We start from the raw sequence: 22,290 nt of genomic DNA on the forward strand, positions 1-22,290 counted from the left end.
TGTCCCGCTCGGGCTCTGCCGCCTCCGCGGGCAAGCTCCGCCCCATCTCCCCGGGACACACACCTTCGGACCATAAGACGCACCCTCGTTTTCCCCCCACTTTTGGGGGGAAAAAAGTGCGTCTTATGGTCCGAAAAATACGGTATGTTAAAAATGATTTTTTTTCAAATGCCCAAACACAAGTTACTAACACTTATCTTCAAATGTATATTCTGGATCTACCTAAAACAGATGTCAAATTCTCTTAAATTGTCTTTCTTTCTTCCTAGGGACAGAAAACGGACTCGGGAATTTATAGAATCAGATTTCTCAGAAAGGTGAATATTGCTGAATGTGCTCCTTCTGTATACTTATACCCAGATTTACTCTTGATTCAAATGTGATGTTTTGTTCCACTCAGCTTTATTATTCAGGGAGAAATGTCTAGGTCTCACGTTCAGTGGTTTCCATTCTTCTTCAGAAACTTTATCCTGCACTTCATTCTAAATCCATTCCTTCAGTACTTTCTTAGCTTGAATATTTTTAATGACAAATATGGAAAATGCTATTACAAGAGAAGAACAATAGCCATAAAAACAAACCAAACATGTTCTCAGTAGTAAGATGAGTCTAGTTGTTTTTCTAGCGGAGTTAGCAAATAGCATTCATTTTCGCGTTGTTTCCAAATAAGTCTCTAAAAAGTTGTTTATATTTGCTAATTGAATAGAAAGAAAAAAGATTTCAGCTGACTGTCTTTCCCAGCCTCCTACTCCATACTGACCTTGTACCCAGTGTAGTTTTGTTACCTTTTCCTTTTTTAAAACACAATTTTTTTCATATCCTTCAAAAATGAATGAAAAATGTAACTATACTACCAAGGAGAGAATCTGATCTTATTTCTGTTTTTTTTGGTAAATTGGTAGATGTCTCTAAAATACATAATCAAACTAACTAAATACTGATACCGTGACACACACATTTCAAAAACAATATGAAGGCATAAAGCCTGGGTGCACTGGAAATGGTACACCAGATTTTTTTTACGACCAGAAATGCTGACTAGAAGAATACTGGCACAGATTGTTCCAAAATGTAACTAATGCATTAGATTGAAAGCATTGTTGCTTCCAGTTTCCATATTAATGTTACAATCAAGAATGAGGGATAATTCCTGTATAGCTTGTCCTGGAATACTTCAGCTGTTTGGTATTACTGTAATTGTTTTGTTCTATCATATTTGATTCAGACATATTTTGAGCCAATGCCTTATAAAAGGTAAATTGAGCTTTTAAAAGCTGGCTTTTATCAAATATATTTCAGAGATCTGCATTATATTTTTAAGTTTGGCAAAATTAATGCCTCACTGAAAATCCCTTCTAGAATGTATTCACTATGAACTCCCTTACAATATAAAATATTTCCAGTTGTATTTACAGTTTACATCTATAAGCCAATTAGTTACCTCAATTGAGAAGTTTGGAAAATTTAGTGAAAGAAGGTGAGCTTCAGTTTGTCTGTGTGCTCTGCAGTAAGTCTGTCTGGCTTTCAAGCCAGATACAGTGTAGATGACCCTTCTTGTCAGAGTTAATAAGCATATTATGATAAAGATCCTGACTGAAGTTTTCTGTTCTTTTAGCAATCCTGGCAAATATTTCAGACATCTGAAATCCCTTGCTATATACACCTCCAAATTTGTTTGCAACCTGCTTAAACAGTAATGCTGTCCTGCCAGTCATAATAGTTCTGTTTTACTATTTTGGGTGATAATTTAGGCTAAAATAGGGGAGCTGGAAAACTAGCCTGCAGGCCAGATCTGGCCTTTGGAGCCCTATCATTCACCCTGTGTGCTGCCTGTGGGTTTTGGACTGGCCCTGTGCATTATATGCAGTAACACAACCCTGGTCCTAGTAGTTCCCTGGTTCTTAATCTAGTCTTGGCAGTTATCAGTGTTAAACTCATCAGCCCCAAAGAATTATTGGAGGTAACTGATGAAAATGGTCATGTGATCAGCAGTACCTTTTTAAAGGCATCAATGATTGTGTATATTTTAGAGGTGCACCAATACATCAGTCTGATATCAGATTGGCACCGATATAAAGAAAATTGACTATATCAGAAATCGGCCTGAAGTGGCCAATAATTTGGCTGATAAACGCCCGTGCGTGCGTGCAGCTGCAGCACACCACACAGGCAGTGAACAGCACAACCCAGCAGCATGGAGAGCTGCGTGCAGCTGGTATGTCTGTTGTGGTAGAAAGGGAGGGGGAAGGAAAGGATCGTGTGGGGGGCAGATCACCGCTCCCCATAGTGAGGGAGGAGTGGGACAGGGGCTGGGGTAGGCGCTGTCCAGGTGGGGCAGGGCACAGGATGGAGCTGCGACTTGTCCAGGAGGCACAGGGAGGGGGGGCAGCTCCTGCTGCTGCGCACACCCCAGGAGGGCATGTTGGGGGGGGCATGTGCCCCTGTATCTGCATGGGGGGTTGGGGAGGGTTGCAACTGGGGCTGGGGGCCACGCCAGGCTCCAGCCAGTGAGGGGGGGTCTGGGCCACACTGTGCTCGGGGCGGGTGGCAGCGGCGCTAGGAGAGAGGCTATCGGGGAGAGCGCTGCAGCCACCCTATATTTCTCCATAGTTCCCCCATATGCCCCCCTGCCACTGCCACATGCCTCGAGTGCAGCGTGGCCTACACCCCACCCCCCCACTGGGAAGAGCCTGGTGTGGCCCCTGGCCCCAGCCCACAGCTTCAGTCTGCCCCCTCCACACAGATTCGGGGGCACACGGCCCCCCCATGCCCTCCTGGGGTTCACACAGCAGCAGGAGCTGCTCCCCCTCCCTGTGCCCCCCAGAAGAACCACAGCTCTGCCCCACCCCAGATGGGCAGCGCCTACTCCAGCCCCACTCCCACCCTCACCACAGGGGACATTGATCTGCTCCCCCATGCCCCTTCCCTCCCCCCTCCCCTTCCACCACAACACACTTACCAGCTGGATGCACCTGTATCAGAAATTGGATCAGTATCGGCCAACATGCCTCTTTAAAAATTGACTATTGGTATCAGCCCCCAGAATCTCTATTGGTGCACCCCTAATATATTTTTAAGCACAATAACAAAGCATAAGTTATTTCCAAACGTAAAAATTGTTTCCAGGCACGAAAGGACTGAATGAATAAGAATGTCACCAAAGTAATGCTTTTGTTCTCATTTATACTGCTGCTCAGGCAAACTGTTGTGAAATTACTTAGTGACTAAGACGAACTAGAGCTAAAACATTTTGCAGTTAAATTTTTAAAAAAAATCATATTGTAGCAGTTCATGAGGTCTGGATGGGAGATTGTACTCCTCTAGCATACTAACATTTAGTTTCAGAATGGACCTCTTGTTATTTCAGTGACCTGCTTTGTTTGTGGATAACCAAACTCTACTTCTTTTCTATCTGCTGAGCAGCAGAATAGTATCTTGTATTTTGAGGGATCATTCAATGGAGTTTGCACTACTCTGCCTTTTAGAGAGTGAACTTATTTTTACCCCAACACTGGCTTTGGATTTCCTGGTAGAGCATAAATTGGTTGCATGGTTAGCCATTTTTGTACGAGTCACTACTTGCACTGTGGTATGTAATCCTACCCGCTTTCACACCCTAGTCTCAAGGAAAGAAATTTTCTGTGAATCCTTATGCGCTGTGCACAGGTACACAAGGGAGGGGAAGAGCGCCTGCTTTGCTCTGCCACCATCAGGAGAGCACAGAGCTATTACTTTTGTTCAGTAAGAAAAGGTTTTTTAAGAAATTTGTTTTTAAGAAATTTGTAATGTCCTGTCAGTAGGACATTTGCTTGAATAAGATGATTGGGGTCAGGCCCAACAGCTACATCCTATCACTGAGGATTACAGCCCAGAAAATGTCATGGTTTTTAATACTGGCTTCCATTTTTGGTCTCTTAAGGGCTTGCAGTACCACTGTACCAGTGAGTCCTGGCACCAAGGGACCCCAGCACATTCTACCCTCCCACAACAGTAGACACATTCCAAACCTAGAAAGATACCACTGAGGCCACTCTGAGCCTCTGCACCTTCAGCTCTGGGTCTCTGGCAGGCCTGAGAATGGCTGCTAACAAGAAACCTGGAGTAGCCTCACTGGCAAGCTCCTGGGCTTGGAGTGTGCAAGAGGTCAGGGTGTTGCTCAGCTATCAGTTAGGTTTGAGCAAAAAAACTTCAGATACCCATTGTACTTCTTGGAAAACTCTACTTGATTTATTTATTTTACATAGATCATGCCTTCAAAACATGCAGTTTCTTTATGCAGGAAGGCTGGCCAAAGTTAGGTTCACCAATTAGCACTTTTTGCTAATAACTTCAATGTTACTGATGTTAATTTAGAAGGATTATGTATAGAAGTTATTTTGTATAATACTTTTGTTCTGTTTTATCTTGTTTGTAATTGAACCTATTTTTCTAGGTTCCACTCCTAGCATTGTAGTCACTGTGATTCCTTGACTTTTTGTATCTTATTTTGCTACCAGGAGGTGATTCAGTGTTTCATAATACAGCGGTTTACTAATAGAGAGATAGTGTTTGAAACTGCACTTTTTTGAAAATATTAAAGTGTATTCTGAATATTATGTAGAGTCCAAATAAGCATTGAAGTACAGTAATGCTGTTGACTAAACTGGACAGTAGCTAGACCCATAGTTTGATATCATTTTATTACCCACCTCCATTATTTGGTTAACTATTGTGGATGAGGAATCTGAAACAAATTTATTTTGACAGCTGACTGCTTTAGTCTGACATCTACCAACTGATGATGATGAATTTCTCTCTCACTGAGTCACCTCTGGCAAATATGAAGCTTTTGTAAAGATTTTAAATGGATAATATGTATAATGTGCCAGAAATCAATATTGTTTTATATCAGGGCTATCAAAGACACCTGTGCCCCTAGCTGGAAATGGATCTTAGGGCATTTCACAGGCTGGATTCAGACCATAAGGAACCTTCTGGGATGGATCTGGACCTGGCAGGGATGACAGGACAAGCGTGTAGTAGGGAGCAAGTGGTAGAAGCGATGAGGCAAGCAGGGTGTAGGGGTTAATATAGCCATCATTCATTTCCCACCCTGCCACCAACATGTGTGCTCATCCATAGCAGGGCTTCATAGCATAGCAGGGAATTCAATGGCCGGCTCTGCCCCTGAATTCCTGATCCCTTTGAAAGCCGCCCCGTGAGCCAGATTCAGCTCACAGGCCAGATGTTTAACACCTGGTTTACACCAATATTTTGTTAGTAGCTTTCAACATTTTGGAGAGGAGATATGAGAAAAAGACAAAATTCCAGGTTAACACAACAACAGCTGTACCAAAATGGTAAAAGTTTGTCTAGCCCTGAACAGAGACAGAAGTGGCTCTATGCATTTAGGGGTCTCCACTCTGAGATCCCAGAAATTTTTCAAATTCCTTGGTCCTGTTTGCTGCTCCTTGTCCTTAAATCACTTTGCCTTTCATATCAGACAGGTGCTTTTTTCAAAATTTTGCATTACTCGCCATGATATCAGTGGGATTGGATCCAAAGAAGTTAAAATAAGCCAATCTATATATTGCCCTGATTCTTTGTTTCCTGTACACCCAAACTTCCATTTCACTTCATTGCTCATTTTGGATGCAATTGTCATCATGTCATTTCTAAGTATTAAACAGAATTTTTCTGAGCCAAAAGGATCTGTTTTTTTAACACTAACATTTTAAATTTTCTTTTTCCCAACTAAAGAAAATAAAACTAATCTAATTGGCTCTGGTAATTTACATAAATATGTGACACCAGTTGTCTGGAGCCAGCCATCTTCCTCTCCAAAGCTATTATGAAAGCTTAACCTTTTGCTGCTCCACCAAATAAAATAAAAAATCCATGCATCTCAATTACTTATTTTTCTCTCTCAGCAAAAGAAGCAAAAAAGGAGATAAAAACGGAAAGGGTCTGAGGCATTTTTCAATGAAAGTGTGTGAAAAAGTCCAACGGAAAGGAACAACATCCTACAATGAAGTGGCTGATGAACTGGTATCAGAATTCACAAATTCTAACAGCCACTTAGCTACAGATGCGGTAAGTGGATATGTTATGTTACTTGTTATTGACTGCTACAAAATTATTGGGGTTCTGTTGGAATCTACTCATTCTGTTTTTGATCTGACTGGTCATGTTCTTTATTCTCTTCCGGTCATAGCTATAGACTTAGGCCCAATCCTTTCTGCTCAAAAATAAACGCACAATACGTATAACACAGATTCAATTTTAAATATAGAATTACCTCCACTAAATACTCTGTAGAAGGCAACAAAAAAGGTACTGAGTTGAAAGGCTGCCTTAAAGTTGGCTTTTAAAAATTCTGCTCCTCACTTAAGGCGAATTTCTCACTTACATGAGAAAATGAGGTGCTTTGGTCTCCCTGAAATGGAGGACACTTAAGTGCACAGTTTCTAATGTATATGTACATACAAAACTGCAGAGGTTATTATATTAGACTGTAATCCTTTTTTGCTATGATGGAGAAAAATCAGTTTCTATGGAAATTATATTTCTGTAGGATATGGTACGGTCATGGTTTTGTTGGCTGAAGTTGTTAATACAAAAGAATTTTAAGTATTCCCAGCAGTAAATTAATTGGCAGCACAGTTTTATTCTACCACTCTCCCAGTCCCTTCCAACAAACTGATAGCCCTTAATATTTGCCTGCGTGGCCTCTAGCTGCTTTCACTGTGTCATGTGGCAGAGCTGGGTTAGTGACATGGATGTTGTGTCAGATCTGCAACTGTAATACAAGGAAATCTGAGGTGGTCCTAGTCCTCTGTACGGCTTGACCTTCCCTATGTATGTTAGCAAAAGAAAGAGGTGCTATATATCTTGAGGAATTCAGTATGCTTCAGTGCTGTGTTCTGTACATTGTGTCAGTAATGTCAAGAGTCTTCCTGCCTTGGAGAACATTTAGCAATGAGCTGGGATATGAGATTTAAGAGTAGGTGAGTGAAAATATAAACTTAGAATCCTGTGTGTAAAAGTGAAGGGGTTATAACAGGACATGTAGAGATCATAACATTCAGCTGGTATGGGATCACTTCTGTGAAGTAGACAGTGTTTGAGAGTGGAATGTATGTGGGTATAATTCAACTAAATACATACTTTGTCTTAGCAAAGAAAAGGCTCTAGTTTTTGTGTTACATTTGTCATCTGCTCTAGCACCTGAGTGATGTGGGGTGTCTGCAAAGGGAGAAAGTAAATGTATGTCATGAATGTATTGAGGTATCACTCGAAGAGGGCAGAGTTCCACTGGCATGCACCTGAACTTTACGTTTTCTGGTTTCCAGACTTTCTAGTATTGCCAGATTCAAAGTTGGAAAGGCAGTAGATCAGTGGTCAACCTTAGACCCATGAAGCCATGCCATCTGCTCTGTGGGGTTTGCCATGGATCCAAAAATTTGGTGGCAGGGGAATGGTAACAATATTAATTGTTCCAGACTCACAGCAATTAATACTGTCACTGCTCTCCACTACCTAATTTCTGGACCTGTAGGGAGCCCCACAGACCAGATTACAAAGTACACCCATGCCATGTCACGCAAGCCCCCTTCCTCCACATATGTCACCTGCCATGCTAGGTCATGCCAGCATATTGGATCACACCCACTGACCAACCCTGTATGCCAGCCCCATGCTGGATCAGGCCAGAGGACCAACTTTGTGTGTGGGATCTGGCATGCAGACTAGACCTGCCCTACTCATCTGGTCTGCAGGGCTAGAGAGGTTGAGCACCACCGCACTCTGTATTAATGAAGAAAACTTGTCAGTGAATTGTAGTCAGTGTCTGATTTTTCCATGCCCTATTGCTGTGTTGCTCTTAAGTTGTTGTTTTTGTTCTTGGGAGTATTATCAGAATACATGGTATGAAAATGTTCTCAGTAGAAGTGGAAATGTTGCTGGTAATGGCTGTTGCTCTTGCCAGGCATTTCCACCATTTTGTTGCAAACAAGATACATTTTTATTCCAAGCAATACCATAAATTAAAAGAGTTGTATTAGTGCCATATTCACTTTAACTGCTTTTATTTATATGTCCTCATGTTTTTGACAAACCCACAAAAGGCAATGCCAGCCTTCATTTTAACTTTCATTTTCACTGTGGTCTTGACATAATTAACACTACAAGGTTTTTTAGCAGGCTTATGACCAGAAGAATATTAGGCGGAGAGTATATGATGCCCTCAATGTGCTGATGGCAATGAACATCATTTCAAAGGAGAAAAAGGAAATCAAATGGATTGGCCTTCCTACAAACTCAGCTCAAGAATGTCAAAACCTAGAGGTAAGTAAAAGAGATGGGAAATCTGTTATAATGTAGGTCATGTTCTGTGGTAGTAAAGAAGTTCTACTCTAGAAGACTGGGGGAATTTTACATTTGCATAATAAATATTTAAAAATATGATCTTGCAAAATAATCTGATAGCATGCCTGTAAGTGTAAAAATCTCCTTTTGAGCTGTAATATATTTTATATCCAGTCCTAAATCTTGTTTCTGTGACAAAAATAAGTATCAATGAAGTAAGACAGAATGTTTAAGAACTAGATTAACTGCAGTTTGAATTAACTACAGAAGTGATAAAGGGAATTTATAATAAAGTTGATTGAAGAATATATTGATGTACCTATTGATATGAATGAAAAGGAAATTGAGTTTGGAGAAAGGAAAAGCTGAAATCTATATATACATGCAAAGTACAGGCAGTCCTCGGACTTATGACACAATTGGTTCCTGAAAACCATGTCTTAAGTCGAAACGTTGCAACTCACAACCAATTTTCTCATAAAAACAATGTTATATATGGGGGATTGGTTCCTGAACCAAGGCCCGATACCCTATTTTCACCAAAACTACCCCAGAATTTTGTATTCGATCAATTATAGATGAGTAATATAGCTTCATTAATGTATTTATATTGTAAATAGCAATCATATTGATTTGGAAGGACTTCTTTGAGGTGACTTTGCTGGACTTTTTGAAAGGCTCTTGGTTGGACTTTTTGAAGGGTTCTTGGCTGGAGTCTTCTCAAGAGTCTTGGCTGCGGGTTTTTCTGGAGTCTTGTCTTCTTTCTTAAAGAAAATGTCCAAGGAAGTTTGAACAGATGTTCTCCAGGGAGATAAGCAATGCAGCAAACTTGTTCGCTGGCATGGCATCACATTGGATCAAGCATTGTAAAGTCAAAACTGACATCATAAAGTTGAAATGGTGTCAATTTATAAATGTCATAAGTGTGAAACGTTGTAACTCAAAACATTGTAAGTCGAGGACTGCCTGTACTGATGAAATGAAGGAAGAAATAGTTTAAAAGTCCATATATTGGAGTCTTTGGCCAGTATTTCCAGCAGGCAGAAAATAGCAGGATTCTTTTTTCAGAGATGTCAAACTTTCCCTATGAAAATGTCACTTATGTGGTAGAAAACAGTTATTACTTTACACAGGTATACATGTCACTGTGTTCACAGCAAAGTGTTACACTGACTAGCTGAAATTCAGTGTCAGCATGTGTCAAGTTTGTGAGATTTTGTCCATACTTGAGGGAAATACGAGATATTTCCATGTCCAGAACAAACAATGTATTTTATGTAGTAGTCCTATCCACCTTTGAGGGTTTGCAAGCAGGAGATGAGAGAAGATAAAAAAGAAACACCTGTACTGTCTTAATTATTGTGTCAAAAAATAGCAGTTTGATATGATATAGCCATGGAAAATGGCTGTGCCTAATCATTTTAAAGTAAATTTTACACTAAGTATTTTGTGGTGTTTTTAGAGTCTTTGATTTTAATTCAAATCCATTTTTAACCTCTGCTCATATGAAGGCATAAGTGAACTTTTTGCTGTGTATCATGTTGCAGTGAAATGACAAACTTTGATTATATGTTTTCTCACTGCCCTATCTGCAATAAAAGAGATTGATCAAATTACTCTCATTCCCTTCCATGTTTATGGCTTTAATTACAATTGCACAAAGCATTTCTATATTAAATTGTGTCAAGTGACATTTAACAGAAAAGAAGTAACATTACTTTAAAACAGTAGATTTACCAGTTTGTAGATATTCTCCAATTAGTGTTCTATATTAAGGCTACCTTAATACCAAAATACATTAGTATACATAGGACATGTCTACACAAGGTGCTTTACCGTGCACTAGACTAATCTGCTGTGCAGTAAAGTGTCACAGTCTACACATGCAGGGCATTTACTGCATAGTAAATTAGGCTACTGTGCAGTTAGTTAGTCTCTGTACTAGATTAACTGTCCAGTAGCTACTGTGCAGTAGTGCACGTGTATATGCTGACTGGGAGCAAATTTGGTCCTGGTCAGCCTAGGCAGCTGGGGGACACAAGGGATAGGGAGTTCTCTGTCTCTGGTCGTAGCGCTGCTCAGCTCCCAGTGCCACCTAGAGCCACTCAGCACCAGGACTGCAGAGTTCACTCCCCAGAGCAGTTCTGCATGGCACAGAGCTGGGAACCCAGCTCCCACCCACCCCCTGGAGCAGTTCTGTGTGATGCAGAGCTGGGAACTCCAGAAGGAAATTAGGGGCTGGGAACCCAGCCTGCCCTCTAGAGTTAACAGCTTTGTGCTGCACAGAGCTGCTCTGGGGGGCAGGCGGGGGCTAGGAACCCAAATAAGGCAGCTGCCAGCGAGCCCCCTGCTGAGTGGGGGGCACATGGCGCTTGTTGGCAGCTACCCCACACCCAGGATAGTTCCCAGGCGGCTTCCTGCCAAGTAGGAGACCTGCACAGCAGGAGGCTCACCGGCAGCTTCCCCACACAAGCCCCACCCGGCAGCTGTATGTCCCAATGTGCACAGGGCCAGGAGAGCTTTGCTGGATGCAGTGGCAGCTATCTTCTGGGCCCGTGGACATATTCTGTCCCAATGTGCACAGAGCCAGAAGACAGCTACCACTGCAGCCAGCAAAGCTCTCCTGAACTGGTGGGCATTAGGACCAGCTTTGTGCCCCAGTCCCCAGTGGAGCTCCCCCTGGCTGCTACAGGGGGGCAGAGCAGGGTAAAGCAAATTTGCTTCCAAGAGGGTGCACATGTAGACTTGCTTCCAGGGAATGCTTACTACACAGTATTTTACTGTGCAGTAAGCCTAAAGTACATTAATATCATGTGTAGACACACCCAGAGAGAATATCTAAATTAGACCTGTTAAAATTAACTGTATTTGATAGACTTTTAAGTTTTCTGAGTGGAGCAAGGCCCTATACTTAAATGCAGAAAACACTTTAGACAATTATAATAGCATTTCAAAAGACATTGCGGCGGGGTTTCTAGTAGAGTTAAGCGTCACAGTATTATTAATGTATGACTTGAGCTATATCATTTGAATGTTTAAACAGGATGTTCCCTGATCTAAAGTATAGAGTCTGCTGTACTGGTAGCCTGATATCATGGTCCAGAAATACAGTTATTCCAAATGCTGAATGGTAATTTCAAGATCTGTTTGTTTTTCTGTTTGTGGCATTGCAATGCTACAGGAAACTGCCTCCCTGCTAGTGCAAAATGGACAAGCTGTTTCTCTCCATTCCTTCTTGCATTTTGTCTGGTTACTCATTTCTTTCAGATTAGCAGTCAAAAAAGGTGTTCACTCTTAGCCTAATGATAGTACACTATTGCATGCCATTCTAGGTCATCTTAAGCCAATTCTTTCTGTTTGCCTTTCTGTCCTGAATAGATAGGAACTTTTGTGGAGTGGACACTATAGCGTCCATATCCATATTTGGGAAAGAACATGGAGCAGTAGGGTGTAGTCTACAATGATGCTGTATAAATTCTGATTCCTGGGGAATCCTCCTCATGAATACTTCACATGAAAATGGAGAAATCACTTGGCTTCTGGGAGGACCCGATAAGGTTTTGCAATTTATGTTGCAATCCACCACCCTGCAAAAAGAAAAAGTGCTCAGTTTTGCACAGAGAAAAAGATCAGGTATTTGATGTATTTCCAGTTTTGTATCCTAATGTGCCCAAATTTATGTTTTAAAGATAGAGAAACAGAGACGAATTGAACGAATAAAACAGAAGAGAGCCCAGCTACAAGAACTGTTATTGCAGGTAAATTTAATTAAATTGATGTTGTTTTAAACAGGAGCATCAGGATAAAACCCAACATTTTAATAAGCTCTTGTGTTTCTGGATATCATTCCTTTTTATTAATTTAGCACCAAGGAAAGCGCTACTGTGCGTGCCCCAGTTTAAACTGAAAATACCCCTGGCATTCTTTGAGTCTTAGCCTTCCTGTGCACGTTTGCTGTGCAGCAGAATAATATGTCCTGTCCATTGTAATCTATACAGTTTGTAAACATCCCCCTCCTGTATCTTTGCTACTGACTCCAGTGGAAAAGGGAGCAGGACCATATGCCTCCCATTTCATCCTCTAGCAATTAAAAAATGTCAGTTTTGACACACATTTGTATGGGTTTAGTTGTGCATTCTATAGCTCAGAATCTTCTGTTGCTGGGGAACTTAAATGTTAGGGTGCTTAATATAAAAGACTAATGAGTCTGGCATTGGTACTTATTTCACATTCTGAAGTAGTCACCTAGGGAAAGTTTTTATGAAATCTGCTGATTTGGCCTGGAATAAAGAAGTGTTGTACTTCAAATGCATTTTTGTTTGCAGATAGGCATTTCTTCTTCTTTATTTTAAAGTCTGTAACTGTATTTATAGTATTTGGATGTATGCCTGGGTTATGAATACTTAACATAATGGAGCTCTTGTATAAAAATCATATGAGTTAAAGTCATAGGGTAATGAGGCTGAAAACTTTTTCATCTTGGTGCAAATATAACAAAGCAGTTTTGCATCCCATCAGATAGGCATTGACATTCAGAGCTTTCTGATGTTCCTGATTTTTTCAGTAGCAAAAATCGTTTTTAGTGAGTGCATTTACACATGCACCCGACTGCACAGTTGTTACTGCACAGTCACTTAGTACTTGCTAAAGCAGGTGTTACTGCGCAATGGGGTCAGAAACGACTTGTGCGCCACCAGGACTGCGCAGTAACGGTGGTTACTGCACAGTCATTTAGTACTTGCTTGTTGCTACTGCACAGCAAGTACTGCTAAAGCAAGTACTAAATGACTGCATAGTAACTGCACAGTCATAGCAGCACACAGGTCATTTCTGACTCTACTGCACAGTAGCAATGAGCTGCTGCGCAGTAGCATTGGTGTCATGGTTCACACCTGCCAACACTATACTGCTGTATTGATGAGCTATGTTGCCATAGCTTGTTGCTATGGCAATGTGGCATCTCGCGTAGACGCGCCCAGTAGGGCCTAATTCTGACCTTATTGGACCAGTGTAGATCAGCAATGAACAACACGGAAGGAATTGTAGAGGAAGTGAAAAGCAAATCTAGCCCCTAAACTGTTAATTCAAAAAAAGATTTTCCTTTGCTTGTCTGCATTTTCAATACTGCTGTGTTTTATAATACCTCTTCAGTAGTTGATTTTACTCAACTTTTTAAATATTTTTCATAGCTGAAATTACTTTTAGCAACTCTTTCCATTTATTTGCCTGTTCTCTTACTGTCTGTATTCAGTTGCGCCCCAAACTGGAGACAAATCCCAGATTATCTTCAGTCCCTGCATGTCAGGAATACATACTCAATCCCAGGTCTCTGGCCCACCTGTGTCCCTTTACTAAAAATTGCACAGAAAAAGAGGAGCTGTGGAACAAAGAGAACACATAAGAGGTAGTGTGAAGGGAATGTTTGCAAAGCTAATGATTTGCAAGGACTGGAAGTTGTGGAACAAAGGAGAGAGATGATGGATGGAAAGGAGAATAGGGATCTGTTGAAGGTTCTGTTTGCCATATATACCACTAAATTTGGCCTTAAGCATTGCTTTTATGTTTAAACTTTCTGCCAGTTTAATTGAATAAGCACCCAGCTGTCAGATAAAGCCTCTGTTTTGCCCTTAAATCTCAGATCCTCATTATAAATGGCACAGAAATCCTGTCTGCCCTGGGTGCAATTGCTCAATACTGTGCCTCATTCCCAGAACTCCAGGAGCTGCATGGGAAGATGTTTATTGTGCCACCCTTGTAAAAGGTGCAGCATCCACTCCTTTCTGCCTCTGGCCAGGTTGGTTGGCGGTGCAAAAACTGAGGTTTTAGTTGCTTCCTCTTTGGAGCGATGCCAGACAGGTGTGGGAGATACTTGGTTAATACAAGACCTGTGAAATCCTAGCTCAAGGAAGTGTTTGTATGTACATTTGACTATCCCTTGATCACTTTTCCCTTTCTTTCAACAGCAAATAGCTTTCAAAAACTTGGTACAAAGAAATCAACAAAATGAACAACAGAATCAAGGCCCTCCAGCTTTGAACTCTACAATACAGCTCCCTTTCCTAATAGTCAACACTAGCAAAAGAACCATTATAGACTGCAGCATATCAAGTGATAAGTAAGTGGGATGTGGAAACGCATACTGGATTATTCCAGTCTTCTTTGTAGTCAGCATGGGATTTTTCTTTGAACAAAAATGGCCAGTGCACTTCACACTGAATCTAACTTCTTTATTCTGATACTTCTTTCAATGCATCTGACCACCACTTGATTGCATAAGGCTAACTTCATGGCTATCATCCTTTGGCTTCCATCTAGGACAGCAGCCACAGTTCATATATAGGAGAGTTTGATTGCATAAAGTGGATTGTTTTTGCTGTACAAATAGTTGGATTTGTTTGGCAATCTAGTTTGTTCAGAATTGAGATACAAAAATAGGCAATTATTAAAACAAATAAATATTAAGTCTTCTTTACTATTCACAATTTTTCATTAGAAAGGGTACAAAGACACAGAGGAGTAAAATGTTTAATTTTTTTGGTTTTTTATGCCTGAGATTTAGTTGTGAGCTTTTCTTTGCTGCTAACCTGAGAATCATGTTTACATGAGATTCCATACAAGGGATCTTGGGTTTTTGCTGTGTTCTTACTTCTTTCGTGGATATTATCAACTTGCAAAAATAATAGTGTCATTGTTAGTGTTGTTTACTGTGCTGTAAAAAGAGTCCTTCAGTAGTAAATGGATCTATTTGCTTAAAAGAGATCTTTATGGACTTCATTCTGTGGATCATTGGTAATGCACTACAGTCCTTCTAGTGAATGTAGATATAACAAAATTTTGTGAAAAGATGATCTATAACTATTTCAGTTTCAGCAAGCAAATTTCAATTTTGGCTTTAGTAAAGAAGCTAGGGAACAGGTAGAATTGGGACCCTCAGTATTCTGCAGTATATCAGTGCAATAGTATACAAATTCTGTGACAGCTACTGATGAATTCAGTAATTTGCATTTTTCGTTTAATGTACACACATTTAATACAGTATACTGCATTATTGTACAACCAAGATATGGATGGTTAAGTTTGACCTCAGGCATCAGGAGCAGACAAGGTTCAGACAAGTATCAGGGGAATCGAGATCGGGCAGGTCAGGAGGCTGAGGTCTGTTAGGGACAGAGACATAAGTAGCCACAAGCCAGAAGAGGTGGGGGGAGGGTTAGGAATGGGAGGCAGAAATCCAGTGCCCTCATCTCCCTGCTTTACCTGTGGGAGGTCAAAGGGGATTTTTGATGCGTTGAGCATGGTTGTTTTAAGAATAGATTTGACAAACACTTGTTTAGTATGGCTTAGATGGAGATAATCCACTCTAACTTCCTTGCTCAAGGCAGGATCGTCTGTGAGGTCCATTTCATACCTATTTTTCTATGAGTCACTAACCAGAGAGTCTAGGGAAGGTAGCTGTAGTTGTAAGGGAGCAAGACATGGTCAGTCACCAAACTCAAGCCATGAACCAGAAGCCAAATGTCAGAAGACAGGGTCTGGACTGCAGTCTAGATCAAGGTAGGGAGAATATGGGGTCAGGAACTTGTAAGTCTAGAGAAAATGGGTCTGGCCTGTGGAGACAGCAAGCAGGAACCAGGATGAAACAAACAGGACCCAGGGAACAATGAACAAACATGAAAGAACCAGGAAGAGGGAGTCAGAAGCACAATGTTGGGGTTTTTTTACATAGAGAAATTATAATAGCTAAGCTTTTCATTAATTATACAACATCCCAAACAATTACTATAACTTTCCACTCTCCATGGGAACGTAAATTCTAAAGGCCAAAATATAGCCCTAAACAAACAATCTCTTTCCATTATATTCTGTCCCCCCTAATTTGTTCACACTATTCATTATTCCAAAGGAAATAAAATTAACACATTGGAGTAGGCTTGTTACATTCACAGCTTCATCAGGGCCCTGTCCAGATCGTGTATTTAAAAACAAAAAATGTAAAAAACAAAACAAAACCAAGACACACACATTTCCTTTTTGCTGCCCCTCTGCAGCCTACTCTATTTGCTGCGTCCCTCACCATTAATATATGATACAGTAAAGGGCCCTTCAGCCCCAAATTTTAAAAAGACTTCTGTAAAAAGAAATAATAATAATACTACACAAGAGCCATCACTGTACCCATATATCCCACTTTCCCTTTGCCTCTTCCATTCCTCAGTCTCTTAGGGTACTTTTACACATGTTCTGGCAGTGGGGGAGCAGCACTTTAATTAGAGCAGTTCCTAGAGCTGCTCTAACTAAAGCGCCATAATATCTTGTGTATCAGCGTCCCTGCACTTGACAGTGGCAACGGGAGCACTTGAATTAAAGCTTGTTCAATGAACTTTAGTTCAAGCATCCCCGCTGCCATTTTGAAGCGCCGGGATGCTGATAAATGAGACACAGGAGGCTACTGGAGTGCAGTAATTGCCATAGTCCAGCAGACCTGATTAATCAAGTCTGCTCTGAGGTGTAATGACAGTGCATTCTCCATGCTCATGTACAGGCACCCTAAGGTTCAGACTCCTTCCTCATGTTCCTTCTCTGGTCCTTCCACCACTTCTGTGCCTGACCTTTCTTTTTGTAGCCAGTGATTTCTGGCATGTCCCCTTCTCTCCACAAAGGTCATGTTGCCCACAACTCTGTGCTAAGTGTCCTACCTGCCTGCACGTTGAACGAATAGTTAATGTGCAGGCTGCTGCTAAGTGTCCCAACCCTCCATATCTCTGAAGAACTTTGGACATTCCATAATACATAGCACTGCCAGTTAGCACTTATTGCTGTTGCAGTGAGGGGGGTGATATATTTTCCCCTGGACTTAAAGGGCATTTTTACACATGCTCTGGAGGGACAAGGCAGGAAGCGCAGGCATTTTAATTAGAGTGCTTCCAGGATTTGCTTTACTTAAAGTGCCTGAAGCATTTCATGTATCAGCGTCCCCACACTTTAAAGTGGCAGTGCGGGCACTATAGCTAAAGCTTGTCGAATGAGGTTAAGTTAAAAAGTGTCCCCACTGCCATTTTGAAGCACAGGGACACTGATACATGAGAGACAGAGGCTGGTTGGAGCGCAGTAATTACCACACTCCAGCAGACTCAGTTAATTGAGTCTGCTCCAACATGCTATAATTACAGCATGTCAGAGCAGCTTCCTAGCTCATGTACAGGCACCCAAAGGGTTTGCTTTCAGCAGGACTCAGGCCATTCAGGCACCCATCCATATCCAGTCTTGATCCCCTGCTTTACTAGTCTCTCCCGCTTTTTCACAGTGCCTCTAGGCACAACTCTGTTCACAACTCTGTTTTAGCTACTGTTTTAAATACATTTTCAGTACTACAACTCTATTATTTGGGGAGATACTAGAAACAAAATGTCACAGTACTTACTCATCACTAGCCTTCTGAACCCCTAACACTGCATTCCCTGTCCAGTCTCATGGGCACAGCCATTAACAGTTTAGATCTGCTGGGAAGACATTCTGAAGTACAGTCCGATGCATTTCTAGATGCATCATCTCTAGTACCAGATATATCATCTCTGGTACTAAAGCAAAATTCCACTGCTGCATGTATCCTCACAACTAGGAACTGCTGATTCCTGTAGGTTCACCAGTCATCACCACCATTCATCCTCTGTTCTCCTTCCCCTTCCCCAACAGGAAGGGTAGAAAGGGAGGGTTCCCACAGTCACTGTTCAGTTCCTACCAGTCATCCTGTCAGAAGGTCAAGTAGGCAAGAACCCCCACTGCCTAAGCAGTCAAAAGCCCACAGCACTAGAGAGAGGGGTATCTGTCTTGATGAGTAGCCTCCTGAGCACTGAAAGAGCTTTTGCTTATAAGCAGGCAACCATCCCCATCTGCAGGCAATTGGGGCCACCAAGGGATGGTTAGGCCACTAACAGCCAGGCTAACTTGGGTAACCAAAGCCAGCTGAGAGCAGTTTAGCCTGCTTGCTGCTTTGACTCCTGACAAATGATTCATTCTTCAAATTCTGTTCATTATTTTTAGACCACCCTAGAGGTGCGCCAGTACTTCAGTCCCGTATCAGATTGGCATTGATATAAGGAAAAGTAACTGTATCAGCAATCAGCTTTTTTAGGCTGATATGGCTGATAAGGCAACTGATTAATGCCCTGTGCATGCACACAGCTGCAACGTAACATGTAGGTGCCCAGGAGCGCAGCCCGGCAATGTAGAGAGCAGCCAGGTTTGGCTCATAAGTCTATTGGGAAGGGAAGGGGTGGGGGGAGGGAAAGTGTGCAGAGGGGGCAGATCAAGGCCCTTGCAGTGAGGGAGGGAGTGGGGCAGGGGCAGGGGTAGGCGCTGCCCAGACGGGGAGGAGAAGGGGAGGTGGCTCCCACCACTGCATGCACCCCAGGAGGCATGGGAGGCGTGTGCCCCCAGATCTGCACATGGGTCGAGGGCAGGCTGCCACTGCTGGCTGGGCTGGGCTGTGCTTGGGGCAGGTGGCAGCATTGGGCAGGGTCTATGGGAGGGCACTACTGCTAATTTTGGGGTGGCTGTAGCCCCCCTGTAGGCCCTCTCCCAGACCTCTGCCACCCACTCTGAGTGCAGCCCAGTGCCCACCAGGAAGAGGTTGGCGCCACCCCTGGCCCCAGCCCACAGCTTCAGCCTGCCCTTGTCCCTCGTGCAGATTCAGGGGCATATGCCCTCCATGCCCTCCCAGGGTGCACGTAGCAACAAGAGCCCCCTTAACCCCCAGACAAGATGCTCATGGCTCTGTCCTGTGCCCTGCCTGAGCTGTGCAGTGCCTGCCCCGTCCCAGCCCTACTCTGTCCCTCACCATGGGTCCTCGATCTGCCCCCGCCCCACGCCAGTGAATCCCATGGCAGAAATACAGAGTACCCGGTACATTTAATTTCCCTGTTTGTTCAACAGAACTCAGCCAAGAGTTATGTCTAAAAATCGAAAGCAAATCACTTCAGTAAAAGTAAGGTTTGATGCTACTATACAGCTTACTGTTTTGGGGGTGATGTGTTTTTCAGGATTTATTTGAACACAAAACTTGCACTGATTCAAATTCATTGATAAAACCCACCTTGTATAGACACAGTTATAGCAACATAAAGGTTCCTTCATGGTTTGGCTTATTGGTTAGGCTTATCATCCTTCCCATGTGATTAAATTATATCAGTCTCACTTTGTCCACATTATAATTAAAATGCTGATTTAATTAATGGGGGAATCTCTTTTTCCTAACATTAAACCTGGTAATATGATGTCAACTTATTAGAACAACTTGGTAGGTTGGAGAGCACAGCATATCCTGTACATCTGTGCTATATATAGATTGAGTTGATAACTCAACTGGTTGGGGCTTACTGTAGGTCAGAGTTGCAGTCCTAGTTTCAGCTGTGATATCTTGTTCTTTGATGTATTACCACCTTGAGAAACGTAAAAGATATTCTTCAGATGCTCTCTGCTGTCTTTCAAAATGAGTGAGGATAAGAGTTATCAATTATTCTTGATAATTGGCTGGTGCACTGTTTTCCTTCCGAAGTGTGTAGTAATGTTCATTCTTCTTGTATGTAGTTTTGCCAGTATGATTTTTCAGACAGAAAGCACCTGAGAACAAGACTCATTGGAGTCCCCTTTTGCTTCATTCTTTATGGTGATCATACTCTTGTAGGTTTCTCTGGCAGGGATAGGCCTTAGATTGGCAAGCATTTTTTTTTTGTTTGTGGTTAGGTTTAGCTTGGTTTGTTTTTTGAGCAAGTGTTGATGCAAGTCTATTAAGAACCTGTGGCAAACAGTTCCTGTATTTTGTTGACATTATCTTTTCACCTTCCTTCACATCTAGATATTTGCAGCTTGTGATCCCAGATTCATCTCCAGAATCCATCTCCAGAATCCACAGCACAGGTTCCCCCACAATTATGTAGAGCAGCTGCCAGAAAAAAATCAGCCCACCAGCTTGTGAATGATTTATACTACCCATATGTATTTCAGGACTGAGAGTAGTCCTTCCATTTAATCCCTTGAACAACTATTGGGGGAAACTGGATTAAATTGAATGGCCTGGAAGAGGGGTGGGCAACTTGCGGCCTCTGAGCTGAATCTGGCCTGTAGAACCTTTGGGTCTGACCCATGGACATGGAGCGTCATTGGCATTTGGTGGTAGGAAGCACCTTTTGTGGTTGCTCTCCCTGTGCTGCCATGGGAACAAATGCCAGCTGTGGGCACTTTCCCTTTGCCACCAGGAAGATGAGCAGCAGTGTTGCCATTGTCCAGGTGCTTGCTTGCCTTTAGCACAGGGTGGGTCATTCTGGCTTACAGCCTATGATGTACTGAAGCCAAATCTCATAGGTCGCAAAAGCCAGAAGTGACATGGAATCTTCCTAATAGCAGTTACTAAACTGTAAATATCTGGTATGCACTATAAAGTATTTTGTGAAAATTAGGGCAGGACTCATTTTCTAACTCCTTGGACCTGCTTTAGAAGGTTCTTAATTAACTGACAAACTGTCCAAAATGTTAACTATAGCAAAGTAAATACCATATTTGCCAAATTTCAGGATGACCTGGAATTTAAGAGCCCCCAATAGTTAAATTGTACACATGTAAAATTATAAATTTGTTAAAATTTTCTATGTCTAGGATCTGTTTCTTGGGAGGTTGTCTTAAATTTATCCCCCTCACAGCAGGGGAGCAAGTGGCAGGGGAGCAGGAGGTGGGGAGGCAAGCAGCAGGTGGGGGCAGGAGACCTGACCCTTGCACCCCAGCTTATCCCCCACACACACACACTATTTACTCTCTACTCCCCTTTGTCTTCTCCCTCCCAGCACCCGCCCACTCACCACTTGCCTACCTTTCAGGGCTGGCCCCTCCGCCCCCCACCCACCGCTGCCTCCTGACACTAATGCTCCACACTGCAGGGAGAAGCTGTGTAGGGATCCTGATTCAGTTGAGGAGTTGCAGCAGCCCACAGGTTACTTCTTTCAGTGCCTGCTTCCTGCTCGCTCCCTTTTCTCCCCCTTCTCCCATTTCCCCCTCTAGGCCACAGCAGGGGCTACAACAAGGAACCTGCACACTGCTGCTGCTGTCCGCAACCAAGTGAGGCTCCCTGCGCCCCCTGCACAGCTGCTCCCTGCCATGGGGAACAGAAGCAGTTCTAGGACTCCTCCATGCCTGTATCAGCCAGGGACAGCAGCAATGGTCCCAGCCAGCTGGGGAAATGGGGAGAGGAGAGCCTGGCAAGGAGCAGGTGCTGCGAGGAGGAACCAATGCACTCCAGCAGCTGTCCTTGGCCATGCCAGGCTCACCACACAGCTGCTTCCTGCAGTGTGGGGCAGGAGTGGCTCTGGGGCTCCCTTTGTGCCCATCTCAGCTGGGGACGCTGCCACTCCCCACAGCTCTTGGCTGGAGTAGTTCCATATTCGAGTCTAAGACGAGGCTTTGTTTTCCACATGTTGACTGGGGGAAAAACGTCTTGGAATTGAGTAAATAGGGTAAATCAGTTCATAATAGGGATGTTGTGGATTGGGACAGAAAGTGGAATATAAAAGTAGCAAGAATCAAAATGGTTATTTCTGGTGAGAAGGCTGTGGTTGACCTTTAAAAATTATTGGATTTAGTACAGGGAAAGGTTCTAGCTTGAGCAAGATTTTTCTTTTCCTCCTGTTAAATGAGGCAGAAAAATTTATGGGCTCTGACTGCCTGCTGTGGAAAAAAGTTGTTTTAATTGGGAAAGACGATCATATTTGAGTCCTGCAGAGATGCCAATCTCAGGAGTACAAAATAAAAGCTCTTGCTGTATCTAGCTGTGCTTTTTTTTTTAAAAGGCCTGGTCTCTAAAGAAATACTGAGATATTATATATCTATATACTTATTTCACCAGCATATAGCACTGTGGTTCTTTTCAAAACAAGCTCACTTTGACTTTTTTCATGT

The 22,290-nt window shown here is 42.5% G+C and overlaps 1 protein-coding gene across 4 annotated transcripts in view; it reads left to right on the top strand.

The window, feature by feature from the left end:
• TFDP2 (transcription factor Dp-2) overlaps positions 1-22,290 on the top strand; it is a 136,606-nt gene that overhangs the window by 102,444 nt on the left and 11,872 nt on the right. For 3 of the 4 annotated variants that reach the window (XM_019532988.1, XM_019532990.1, XM_019532991.1), the window contains 5 exons: positions 270-317; positions 5,910-6,072; positions 8,179-8,325; positions 12,036-12,104; positions 14,310-14,461. In XM_019532988.1, coding sequence (XP_019388533.1) covers positions 270-317; positions 5,910-6,072; positions 8,179-8,325; positions 12,036-12,104; positions 14,310-14,461 — 579 coding nt within the window. The remainder of the gene's footprint in view (positions 1-269; positions 318-5,909; positions 6,073-8,178; positions 8,326-12,035; positions 12,105-14,309; positions 14,462-22,290) is intronic. The other variant, XM_019532989.1, reaches the window with a different exon arrangement.

Source organism: Crocodylus porosus, unplaced genomic scaffold (assembly GCF_001723895.1).
Source record: "Crocodylus porosus isolate Cpor-Errol unplaced genomic scaffold, CroPor_comp1, whole genome shotgun sequence".
Taxonomy (NCBI): domain Eukaryota; kingdom Metazoa; phylum Chordata; order Crocodylia; family Crocodylidae; genus Crocodylus; species Crocodylus porosus.